Raw genomic sequence first — 13,760 nt, 5'->3', positions numbered from 1 at the left:
AGCGTATCAGCAAAGTGAGGCAGAAACTAGGCAGATGGAATTTACGGTCGCTCTCCATCACGGGAAAAACCTTGGTCATCAGGTGTGAGGCACTGTCATTGCTGTTATACGTGGCACAGGTCTGGCCTATTCCCAGAACCTGTGCTGTTGCAGTCACCCGGGCCATCTTCCATTTTATATGGAGATCAAAGATGGACCGGGTCCAAAGGGACTCGATGTATAAAGATCTGGGCAACAGGGGGAAAAAAAATACACCCAATGCCACCCTCACCCTGATGGCCACCTTTGTGTGTGGCTGCATCAAGCTGTGCGTGGATCCCCGGTACGCAAACACCAAGCGTCACTATGTACTGAGGTTCTACCTGTCCCCGGTGTTGCGAAGGATGGGCCTGGCCTCGCTGCTGCGGAACGCTCTGAGTAGTTGGACCGTTCCGTATCACCTGTCCTTCGTGGAGAAATTTATGAAGTAAAACAAGTCCATCAGGAAGTGGTCAGCACGTAGTGTCCTTGATACCCTTCGGGAAAAGGAGAGGGCGGATCCTGTCGAGCGGTTCCCTGAGCAGACTGTCAAAGCCATTTGACAGAATGCCTCACTGCCAGAACTTTCCAACAAGCAGCAAGACATGGCTTGGCTGGTGGTGAGAAGGGCTCTGCCTGTGAGATCCTTTATGCATGCCCGGACTCTCTGCCACACAGCACGCTGCCCTTGAAGCGGCAGCAGGGGGGACGAGACTGTCACACACCTCCTTCTGGAATGTGCCTACACAAAGGAAGTCTGGAGAGGAATGCAGTGGTGTTTGTCGAGGTTTGTCCCGAGCAGCTCCATGACGCGGGACTCCGTGCTCTACGGTCTGTTCCCCGGGACGCACACCAAGACGAACATCAACTGTGCCTGGAGGATCATCAACTCAGTGAAAGACACTCTTTGGTCTGTCCGAAACCTGTTGATCTTCCAGCTGAAGGAGCTGACCCCAACTGAGTGTTGCGGACTGGCACATTCCAAGGTCCAGGACTACGTGTTGAGGGATGCACTGAAGCTTGGGGCAGCTGCCGCCAAGGCGCGGTGGGGAAAGACCACCGTGTAACATCTGCCTGCCAAAGAACAGGGGACCCACTCAGTAAGTGGGCTCCACTGACGCCTCAGCAAAATATCAGGATGGTCAATGTACAGACTTGTATATACAAATGATTAATTCCGATCTCTGTATGTAAAGAAATGGAATGTAAACGTATGTATAGCAAAAAAATTCCTTCACAGCCTCCCAGAGTAGCTTGGGATACAACTCATCTAGATTAGCTCACTTTTAAATCTGCCAAAATCCCCAATACCTCCTCGCTTCTTATACCAAACTGCTCGAGAATTCACAGGTACATCTTCGCAAATTTGGCATTTGGATCCCCTTTCTTTCAAGTAAAGCTAGATGTGTAGTACTAATTTAACACTTTACCAATGTCCGCTGGCTTCACACACAGATTACCCCCTTGGTCCCTAATAGGTGCTACTCTTTCACTGGTTATTTTCTATGCCTTGACATCCTTATAAAATAACTTGGGATTATCCAAGTTGTCCACCAGCCTTTTTTCATGCCCTGTCTTTGCTCCCTAATTGCTCACTCCTTTCTATAATCCTCTCGGGCATTATTTGTTTTGCTCTCTTTGTAGATGTTCTACATTTCCATTTTCCTTTTTATCCAAACCTGAATAACCCCAGAAATGCAGGGTTCCCTGGGCTGGATGCTCCTTTATTTCACCCTAAAGTGAACACTTTGGACCTGTACTCCTCCCAGTACCTTGTTCAACAGCTCCCTGCTGTTCTAATGTAGATTCACTCTCAAGTAACTGTGCCCAGTCTGCTTTGGCTCTACCAAGTCTATTTTGGCCAGATCCTGCCTTATTTTAATAAAGTTTGCCTTATCCCTTTCAAAGCCTTATTTTAAGACCATCTTTTTTCCTTTTTCATTAAAGCTTAAAATGTACCATTTTGTGGTTGCTATCACTAAAATGTCACCTTGAACATCTGTCAAGCCTCACTCGCCAGAATTAGGGCCAGCTCTGCATTGCCCCTTGTAGAAGCGTCTACCATATTCTTACAGGTTGTAAATTAATGTGGTTAACCTTTCACTATTTTTACATTAAAAATCATCCCATTAATAAAAACTCAATGAATATTTTGCTTCTTATTCACTAGTGAGGAGGACTTTGTTGTTTGTGAGGACAGTGTGAAACAGGCTGTATGCTCAAACAGGTTGATATTAAGAAGGAAGATGTGCTGTAAATTTTCAAAAACGTGACGATAGGTAAATTCCCTGGACCAGGTGGGATGTACTGAAGGATATTACGGAAAACAAGGAAAAAGATTGCTGTGCCTTGATCTTTGTGTCCTCACCTGTCCACTGGAGTAGTACCAGGTGATTAGAGGGTGGCAAATGTTATTCCCTTGTTCAAGAAAGGGAATAGGGATAACTATGGGAATTGCAGGCCAGTCAGTCTTATGTTGGTGGTGGGCAAATTATTGGAAAGGATTCTAAGATACAAGATTTATGATTATTTGGAAAAGCATAGTTTGATTAGTCAGCATGGCTTTGTGAGGGGCAGATCATGCCACACAAACCTTATTGAATTCTTTGAGAATGTGACAAAACACATTGACGAACGTAGAGCAGTGGATGTGGTGTATATGGATTTTAGCAAAGCACTTGAGAAGGTTCCCTAAGGTAGGCTCATTTGCAAAGTAAGGAGGCATGGGATACAGGGAAAACTGGCTGGATACAGAATTAGTTAGGTCATAGAAGACAAAGGGTGGTAGTAGATGGAAACTATTCAGACTGGAGCCCGTGGTCCAGTGGTGTTCCACAGGAATCAGTTTTGGGACCTCTACATTTTGTGATTTTTATTAATTACTCGTAGGAAGTGGAAGGGTGGGTTAGTAAGTTTGCCAATGACACAAAGGTTGAAGTGGTTGTGGATAGTGTGGAGGGCTTCAACGGGACATTGACAGGATGCTGTGCTGATAAGTAGCAGATGAAGTTCAACCTGGAAAAGTGTGAAGTGATTCATTTTGGAAGGTCAAATTTGAATGCAGATTACAGGGTTAAAGGCAGGATTCTTGGCACTATGGAGGAACAGAGGGATCGTGGGGTCCATGTCCACAGATCCCTCAAAGTTGCCATCCAAGTTGATATGGTTGTCAAGGCGGCACATGGCATGTTGGCTTTCATTAGCAGGTGGACTGAGTTTAACAGCTGTCAGGTTATGCTGCAGCTCTGTAGAGCCCTGGTTAAACTACACTTGGAATATTGTGTTCAGTTCTGGTCACCTCATTATAGGAAGAATGTGGAAGCTTTAGAGAGGGTGCAGAGGAGATTTACCAGGATGCTGCCTGGACTGGAAGGCATATCTTATGAAGGAAGCTTGAGGGAGCTCGAGCTTTTCTCATGGGTGCAAAGAAGGATGAGAGGTGACTTGATAAAAGGTATACAAGATGATAAGAGGCATAGATAGAGTGGATAGCCAGAGACTTTTTCCCAGGACAAAAATGGCTATCATGAGAGGGGCATAATTTTAAGGTGATTGGAGAAAGGTTTAGGGGAGATGTCAGAGGTAGGTTCTTTACACAGAGAGTGGTGTGTGCATGGAATGCACTGCCAGCAGCAGGAGTAGAGTCAGCTACATTAGGGACATTCAAGCGACTCCTGGATAGGCACATGGAAGATAGTACAATGAAGGGTATGTCAGTTAGTTTGACCTTAGAGTAGGACAAAAGGTCAGCACAACATTGAGGGCTGAAAGGCCTGTACTGTGCTGTACTGTTCTATGTTCTATTATTGCTGTTTTGTTCAGCAAGACATGGTAACAGTAACAGCTTTGTATCCCTCATATTTTCAACACTCCGAGAGAGGTTTAGGATGTAAATTGGATCTGCACTTAGTGTACTCATTTCCAATGCAGCCCCTGGTGCACACCAGTTTAGTGAGGGGATTTGTGTGGGTGATAGGATTGGTCTGCAGAGCGAACAGAGTGCAACTGATTGAGTTGCAGCAGTGCAATTTCCAACTTTAACACTCCAGATAGTACCCTCTTTTAAACACATAAACAACTAATTATACATTCAGCACTGCATCATTCTGCTGTACGTGTTTTATAAACACAGACTGACAATGATTTGTCTGTACACTTGCTCACTATATTAAATTTAAAAAGAAGTCACCATAAAACAAATGTTCGAAAGCAATTTTATCAAACAAAGCAACTAATATTTCATGTAGAAGTCAAATAAATCATTCTCATACAATCTCTTAGTGGTCTCTTGCCTATCCCAGTGTTCCTATGCAATGTTACCCCAATGGCTTCAGGTCTGGGTTGGTGGAAGGCTGCTGCCTTTCACATGAACTCAAGCTATTCTAGAACTCTAAAAACCTGGCCTCATACTGCACCATTTAAGAACAGAGGTCACCAGTCTGGGCTGGCTAGTGACAGGCAGGATCGATGGAGGGCAGATTACTGTGGGATCCTGCAAGCCTTTTTGAGCATGGGTAATTTGAGCATGGCAACAGTTTGAATCTGCATGGTCACAAGCTGAGATTGTGAGATTTCAGTCAGAGCTGCTATTATAGCACATGGACATGTGCACTGCAATGTAAATGAGACATTGAGAATCGGATGGGACTTGAAGTTGGAGTTCACAAATAGGTTTCTGGAGTTGGCCACTAGTTCCTTCCAGGAAAGGATGAGTTCCAAAATTCTGTGCCAAGATGGTACATGCTCTTTGATATTGATAGCTAGCTTTCAGGCAGGCCTGCCAATGTGCCATTTCTTTGTGCATTTCCATTAGCCATTCCTTTTTAAATCAACAGTCTCCTCTGAAGCCTTGGTATTAAAGATTGCGTGATCTCATATGCTAGGGAGCTGGCACCTGCAACAACTCTCTATTTCTGCCTTGCCAGTAGGCCACTTGTTCCTGCTTACTCATCCCTACCCTCTAAAACGCGCACAGTGCTAGAAGCTGTGCTGCAGGCTCTGAGCGTGATATCAGGTGATGGTGCTTCATCACAGTCAGTCAGTCTCTTCCTGCTCTTGAGCTCACTGTTTGTGTGGAACTGCCAGGTCAGGTGACAATCCCTGGGTATCTGAATGGATCAAGGCAAAAGAATAAGCTTGCAATGAAGGAGGTGGGGCTTGGTGGGAGAAAAACAAGAGAGTTGCATGCTTATATTATATGCAGATTGGGAATCAGAACAGTTTGTGGAAAGAGGGCAAAATGGAATATTGGAAAAAGGTCAGATCAGAATAGTCATCATCAAGTTTTTTTTACAATGTCACTGCTGACTGTTTTGGCAGTCATAGTAGCTGGAATGATGAGTAATACAGACTTCTCCATTGGAATGGAGAACAGATAGCCATACTTGTTCTCACTGGGTATTTGTTCCTACCTTCTTTTATGCATAAACTCATCCACCAAGAGAGGGGGATGTGTCCGAAACAAATGCGCCATATGGTGTGTCTGTCATGGTCGACTGCCATTACTTGGAATAAGGATGTGAGACTTGCAACTGTCCGAGGTGTATGAGGCTGATGTATGAACCATGAGTGAAGGAGATTGTTGGTAGGTGAGATAATGGGGGGGGGGGAATGGGGCATTTAGTGATTCAGCTAGGTTGGGTCTGTTCATTTCAAATGTGCCATCTGAAGATCCCTTTAATTGTGTGATGACACTGAATGTCATTTGGCATTGCATCCTGATCCTTAGGTTGTATTCCTGTCATTGATCACAGCACTTGGTTGTTCTCATTACTTTTGCAGAATTCATTTGGAAAGTTCCTGGTCCCACGAGAACAGAAAACCTTTCCCTACATGGAACCTCCTAAATCGAAGTGCTGCATCAGAGGATTTATCAGCCCATTCTGACCACATACATGGGATCACTGAACAGCTACACCACAGGAGGTCAGAAAACTTGCCAAGACCATGCTGGTTCTCTGCGAGAGCAAATTAGTCAGTTCCAATGCCCTGACTTTCACATATTTGCCTATAATTTATTTTTTAAACCTCAAGTGCTTGTCCAAATCCCGTTTGAAATCGATAATCAAATGGGTCTCTGCCACCCTCAGGCTTCCCCGCATCCAAACTGCTTCAGTAACGAATATCAGCATCTGCTCAAACCAAAACACACATCCCCTTTCAGATACAGGAGGTCATTTGGAACTCTTGCTTTCTATCCCTGAATCAGGCCTACCACATTCAATCACATCACACTGCTCTGCATTAAAATTTCATCTATTTGTTGGCCCACTCTACCAAACTGTCTATGTCGTTTTGAAGTTTTACACTAGCCTCCTCACACTTTACAATACTTCGAAGTTCTGCATCATCTGCAAACTAAGGTCTATAACACACCAGGAAAATCAAACAATCTCTGGAGAACTCCAGTGCAACTTTTCTTGCAGTCCAAAAAAAATTCATTATATTAGCACTGCTGCCTCACAGCGGTAGAGACCCGGGTTCGATTCCAGCTTCGGGTGACTGTCTGTGTGGAGTTTGCACATTCTCCCCATGACTGTGGGGGTTTCCTCTGGGTGCTCCAGTTTCCTCCCACAAGTCCAAAGATGTGCAGGTTCAGTGAATTGGCCTTGCTAAATTGCCTATAGTGTTCAGGGATGTGTCGGTTAGATGGGCTAGTCAGGGGAAAAGTAATAGAATAGGGGAATGGGTCTGGGTTGATTACTCTTCAGTGGGTTGCTGTCGACCTGTTGGGCCAAATATCCTGTTTCCATATTGTAGGCATTCTATGATTTATGATACTATGATTCCTGTTACTCAGCTAATTTCATGTCTTGAATTTTGCCCACCAGTCTACTGAGTGGTACTTTAACAGAATGACTTCTGAAAGTCCATGTTCAACACATCAGCAGCATTGCCCTCATCAACCCTCTCTGTCACCTCACTAAAAGAACTGGAGGTTAAATATCATTTTCCCGTAACAAATCCATGCTTGCTTTCCCTAATTAAGCTGCATTTCCCCTTATGACTATTAATTTTGTCCTGAATTATCATTTTAGCAGCTTCCCCACTGCACAGGTTAGCCTGACTGGCCTATACTTTCTCGACTTATCCTTGTACTCTTTACTGATCTATGGGGCAACATTTTTCAGTTCTTCAGTCCTCTGGCATCATCCAAGTTTAAAGAAAATTGGAAAATTATGGCCAGTTCCTCTACAGTTTCAATTTTCATTTTCTTCAGTACTTTTGGCTGTAGAGTCAATTCTGATAAGATGCAATTGTTCTATTCTCGTGCAATCTTGCATTAAAAGAAAATTGTGCAATAGCTGCGCCATTTAAACTAATGGAGTCAGAATCGTGTTATAGTCAATACAGGTAGGGAAAGTTCACTTTCCACAAATAATGGTCTAAATTCTTTAATCACGTTAAGGCCAATTTGCATTGAAGAAACATGCGTTATATTAGAACTGAATGCATTTCATCCAGTGTTGATGTTTTATTAACATAGACAGGCTATCCAACTCCTTTTATATCAATTTTGAGCTTTTGAAAATGTGTGAACTACATTTCTTTTCACCATGGTCTGCTCAGCATTTCTTTCTTGGCAAAGACAGAGGCCATAGCCCCTGTTTCTCCTGTAAATCCTTTCCTTGTTCTCGAACCTCCAGCACTTCACCCCTTAACTATTTCTATGTCGAATGAAGGCTTGTGAATTCCATTTCATGTCAGCTGCCATTCTCCTTTAAAAGTCTCTCTTTGCTGCTCTGATATGCTTTTCAATTTCCTCCTGAATTTTGTATATTCAGCCTGGTTCTGTTATTGATCAGACGACATCCAAACATACATTCTCTTCTTCATCTTGAACTCCAACTTTTTTGTCAACCAGAGAGCTCTCATGTGTTTGTCCTAACTACATCCTCTTTAAGGGAATCCTTAAAGTTCATTTTGCCTGCCATTCCTCTGATTCCAGTTCATTTGACTCTGATCCATTTTTAACTCTTTGAAGTTGGCTTTCTCTCTGTTATTTATTTGGATTGTTCCTTGTCCTTTTCCATAACCAATTTAAATCTTATGATACAATGATCAATAACTCTCAAACATTTCCCTAGTGACACTTGATCTACTTGACTCACCGCATTTCCAAGAACCAGGTCCAACAATGCCTCCTTTCTGTTTGGATTAGAAACATATCCTATAGAGAATTCAACTCAACACACACTCAGAATTCTTGCCCCTGTCCATATTTTAAACAACTATCCCTGTCTATACTCAGATATAGAATGTCCTCTATTGTAATAATTCTACATATTTCTAACTTCTATGCAAATTTGTCACTCTACATCTTTCCCACTAATTGGCAGCCTATAAATTACACCAAGTGATGTCACTGCACTTTATTTCTTCTTTAGCTCCAGCTCTGGGGCATCCTCTCTCTCCAGCACTGCAGTGTCTCCTTAATCAGTACTGCCATTCCCTCCCCCTTTAATTCTGTCCTTGTATCCTGACCTTGTATCCAGGAATATTTAACAACCACTGTTGCTTTACTTTGTACCAAGTTTCTGTTAGATTCACTTTTACTCTAAACCCACATAATAACTTCAACAATTTCCTTTTGCAGTGCTATCTATATCTCCAGGTATACTGTAGACCTTGGCATCTAATACTACCTTCTTGATACCATACCCTTACCAAACTAATTTAAACATTCCCCAATAGCGCAAGCAAATTGCTCTGTTCAGATGCACCCTGTATATATCTCATCTACTTCAAAGGTGGCCCCAGAAATTTGTCTTTCCAGCTACACATTGTCTGCTTTAATCATCCAATTCTTATCGTCACTTGCAAGTCGTATCAAGAGTACTCTGGAAAGGACTACTACTGACGTCCTCCTTGCTGATCTCCTACCTGGCTCCCTAAATTCAGCCTGCAGGAACATCTCCCTCTTTTAAGCTATGTTTTTGACACCAACGTGGACCATGGCGGTTTACCATGCCTCCTGAAGGTACTCTGCTTCAACTCAGTGATATCCTTGACCTTGCCAACTGAGACAAAAAAAAACATTTGGGGAATAGGGTTTAAAATGTTATGGAAAAGAAAAATTAACAGTCTTGGGGAAAACCTCAGAGTTGTAAAGGAATCTAGGAGAAAGTGAGGACTGCAGATGCTGAGATCAAAGTCAAGAGTGGAAACCTGATGAAGGGCTTATGCCCGAAATATCGATTCTCCTGTTCCTTGGGTGTTGCCTGACCTGCTGTGCTTTTCCAACACCACACTGTAAAGAAATCTAACCCAGGTAGATTATTTTCAAATTAGCAGGCAAAACAGACATTGAAAATAATGGGAGATTCCAAAGAGGATGCAGTTCAAGTATTGAGTAGATACTGCCACAGACAAGTCATAGATTTCAAGTGGTTTGCAAACGAAGTCAGTCAATTTGATATGAGGAAGAAAAGACTCTCACACAGCAAATGGTTCAGGTCTGACTGGATGTGTGGTGAATATAGGTTCAAGTGAGGCTTAGATGGCTATTAAAACAAACATTTGGGAGGGAAAAGGGTGGCAGAGTAGCACTAAGTCACGCTACTCAGGTGGACAGTTGCTACAAACATGATGGGCTGGGACAGTTGTGTACTAGTTATGTTCCAAACAGTTCTGTACCATGACAATTCTGTGATCATGTGGTGTGAGGGGAAGGGTATCCAAAGCTAGTGATCCCAGGATGATTAAAGAATGTGGTTACAATGAGACAGAAGGAGGTTTATGACAACCTTATGCTTCATAATACATACAGGAAATACATATTCTAAGAAAGGAGTAAGAGATAAATGAAAAATTATGAGAATAGATTATGCTAACATAAGAAGGAAATCTAAGAGTCTTTTATATAAATACAAAGAGTATGGGGTTATCAGAAGTGGGTGGGAAAGATTAGGAACCAAGAGGAAGTACTCAAATGAAGACTGGAGTCATGGTCAAAGTACTAAATGATTATTGTGTATTTTAAAATAAAAGGTGGCATTGTTAAAGGAAGAAACAGTTGAACCTGATATTGTCACGTTTGACTAATGTGATTCAAGTTATCAGGGGAGGTTGAATGTAGCAGTAGTTGAAGTTATTTAGATAAACTTTCACAAGGCAGTAGAGTCAATGACCACACAATAGGTTTACACTCAAGGATAATGTCCTATAGTCAAAACAGCAGCGTGGATACTCAGTTGGTTAAGGAACAGAAAGCAGAGAGGTACTTAAAAATTTGGCAGTCTTCCAGGTAGAAAAGTCACTGCCCGTCTAAAGGTATAAGGTTGAAAATTGCAGAGGCACTGGTCACAATATTCCTGGAAAGTTGTTTTTCTCTAGAAAGAGAAAATAATATAGTAATGTTTCCAAGAGTCAGTACATCGGACCACTGCTCTTTTTGAGGGACATTAATGACATTGACTTGGGGATTGAGAACTCGAGCCCACAGTTTACATTTGGCAAACTCAAATGTAGCAAAAAGGAGAATAGCAACAGAATTCCAGAGGACATAGGGAGACTGATAAAACGGGCAGGAACAATGACAGATGAAACTACTGTAAAAAATGAAGTGATGCATTTCATAAGAAGAATGAAGAGAAGCGGATGAACTAAATGGTATGATTTTAAAATGTGTACACAGAACATAGAACATTACAACACAGTACAGGCGCTTTAACTCTTGATATTGCACCAACCTGTGGAACCAATCTAAAGCCCATCTATCCTACACTATTCCACTTTCATCTATATGTTTATCCAATGACCATTAAAAGTTGTTCAGTCTACTATTGTTGCAGGCAGTGCGTTCCATGCCCCTACTACTGAGTACAGGAGCAAAGTGACCAAAGGATGGACCTGCACAATGGCTCAGTGGTTAGCATTGCTGCCTCACAGCACCAGGGACACGGGTTTGATTCCACCCAGGGCCAATGGTCTGTGCAGAGTTTGCACATTCTCCCCATGTCTTTGTGGATTTCCTCCAGGTGCTCCAGTATCCTTTCACAGTGCAAAGATGTTCAAGTTAGGTGGATTGACTATGCTAAATTGCGCTGTAGTATCCAGGAATATGCAGGTTAGATGGGAAATATAGGGTAGGGATGGGTCTGTGTGAGATGCTCTTTGGAGGGTCAATGTGGACTTTTTGGGCTGAATGGCCTGTTTCCACACTGCAGGGATTCTATGGAAGTTGTAGAAGATTGTAGGACAAGGTGAGACAGCTAGTAAAAGTATATAGTCACCCAACCTCATGCATAGAACACAAAAGAAAGGAAGTTGCGCAAAACAATTATAAATCACTGCTTTGTCCTTTGCTCTAGTAGTCTATCTATAATCTGGGCACCACACTTTAGGAGGCATGACAAGGATTTAGTGAGGCTACAGAAGAAATTCACTGCAATAATTCAAAGGATTGGGGTGAGTTATGTAGATAGATTGGATAAGCAAGGGTTTTCTCCTCAAAGCACAGAAGGTCGTCTTTTTTGCACCACCACACATCACTTTGCTATTGCCTCAGTACCAACAAGAATTATCAGCTCCACATTGGAGCTTACAATTCTAAGTAAGATATATTAACTGTGCCTCTTCTACTTCCACTAACACAACTTGCAGTGATTTATTCCTGGGAACTATTACTTCTTACTGCTACTTCCACTCCATTTTCTAGCTGACAACTCCATCCTGCTCTCTGACCACTGTCGGAGGTTAGATTTGACAATTATTTTGACCCTGCACTGAGCTTCTGATCCCATGTCCTCTCCATCCATTTTCACTTCTTGTCATTGCTCTCTGCACCCATGTCAGCACATCTGATGCTGAACCATATGCCCATGTCTTGAATATCTCTGAACTATTTCAGTGACCTATACGTTACCATCCGTAAAATTCAGCTCATCCAAAACTCTGGCACCGAGATCCTAATTCACATTGAATTCTGTTCATCAATCATATTAACACTTGCTGGCCTGCATGTGTTCTCATTTCAAAGGCACCATGTTAATGCAAAGGACTATTGTTGGAGAGGGCCCAAGCTTCAATTCCTGAGGTAGTGGTTTCCAGTCCAGGGGAGTGTTGGATTAGTTGTAAAGTCTCTATGGAGGTAATACCTTTCAAGAAAAGATCAATTTCCTTTTTCATGTACTACATGTCTATTTACTGGCTTGAAAAATGATCAATTGTTACTAGAATTCACAAATTTAATAGGAAAGTGCTCTTTTTGTTCCCGATATTGCGTTAATTGTCTGGTTGGTAATTCATGATGCAGCTTGGACAAATCTGCAGAACTAACAGCTTTAAATAGTTTGGTACAAAGGGACCAAATTCAATGAATTGCACTGGATTAAAATTTTGGTTTCAGCAAGCATCTTTGAACTAAAGAAAGCAGTGCAAACGTTTGCAACAAATTTATTAAATCAGGTAATAATCAGAAAGAAGCAAAGAAAAATCTCTGTAAAGAAGGAAGCCAGTTAGCATAACATGCCTATGCCAGCCAAAGACAAAGGAATTTAGCTGAACCTCTGCAGGTTCTCGTCCATGCCCTGGGAGGTATTGGCATTTCAAGTACATATCCAATTAAGTACATAAACTACTTCTAACTTAATCAGCCTTTCGGGTACAGAGTTCCACAGCACACCAGCCTCTGGATGAAACCATTCCTCCTCAACTACCTCCTATTCCTCCTGGCAATTGTTTTAAACCTACACCCCTAGTAACTGAACTCTATGCTAAAGGAGACAAAAGCTTCTTATTCTCTCATGATATACATTTCTCCTTGGCCTCCTTTGTTGCTCAGAAAACACCACCAGCCTATTCAATCCTTCCTCATAGTTGAAATTCCCCATTTCTGGCAATATCCCCATAAATTGCCTCCAATCTCCCTTTATTGCAATCACATCCTGTAATTCAGTGCCCAGAATTGTAATGGTGCTTCTTTTTGTGGTCTTCACATTTTTTTTCAGAAGTATAATTTTTGCAATGCTGAATTTTTAATTTTTCATACACTGTCTAATTTATTGTGGTTGTGTGGGATCTTATTACAATACAGTCAGCTAAAATTAATCCATGAAATAGGGTGTACAGTTAGCGATATTTTCAGTTACAGAATGAGCTTAGTCGCAGATGATTAGGCCATAAAACTAATCACAGACCACAGCATGATGTATAATAAAGCACAGAAAGTGACAGGAAGAGAGCACGAGAAAGAAAGCAAGACAGAAAACAGGAGAAAGAGAATGAACACAATGCAACAATGTGCTTTTCAAGTGGTTTCGACGTTCACTTCTAAACATGTAGCACACAGTGGAAAACAATAATGATGCAAGGAGGTTTGTGGTTTCTCACCTACTGCACATGTTAATTTCCGAGTCCTCTGCTGCAACAGGCGTATGATTTGTGCTTTCTGTGTAGGAGCACATCGACAGCACACTACAGCAGGGCACTGACAGGCCAGCTCCATGAACTCATACTCATAGAACTTCAGGCACACCTACAACAGAGTGAAAATAAGGGAGGTGATCCCAACTGTAACATATTCAACATGTGTTAGATTGTACGCAGAGTAACAGTGAACACACAGCTCTGTTCTCAGCAAATCAATAGGACCTCCTAGTAAAAACTGAATCACAATCATAGTTTCACTAATGAACAATCCAGTTTTATGTCAAAGGCCTTCAGGATTTGCACAGCCAAACACAGTTCCCACCTCATTTCATGTTAAAGCCTCACATGGCCAATCTGTTTCACACATTTTG

At 42.1% G+C, this 13,760-nt stretch overlaps 1 protein-coding gene across 1 annotated transcript in view; it reads right to left on the bottom strand.

The window, feature by feature from the left end:
* Positions 1-13,760, bottom strand: part of atp9a (ATPase phospholipid transporting 9A) — a 183,651-nt gene that overhangs the window by 38,688 nt on the left and 131,203 nt on the right. Inside the window, exon 21 of the mRNA XM_072556529.1 lies at positions 13,351-13,495. Within this exon, the coding sequence (XP_072412630.1) occupies positions 13,351-13,495 (145 nt within the window). The remainder of the gene's footprint in view (positions 1-13,350; positions 13,496-13,760) is intronic.

Source organism: Chiloscyllium punctatum, chromosome 37 (assembly GCF_047496795.1).
Source record: "Chiloscyllium punctatum isolate Juve2018m chromosome 37, sChiPun1.3, whole genome shotgun sequence".
NCBI lineage: Eukaryota > Metazoa > Chordata > Chondrichthyes > Orectolobiformes > Hemiscylliidae > Chiloscyllium > Chiloscyllium punctatum.
The sequence above is the reverse complement of the archived record's forward strand: the minus strand, read 5'-3'. Positions and strand labels throughout refer to the sequence as shown.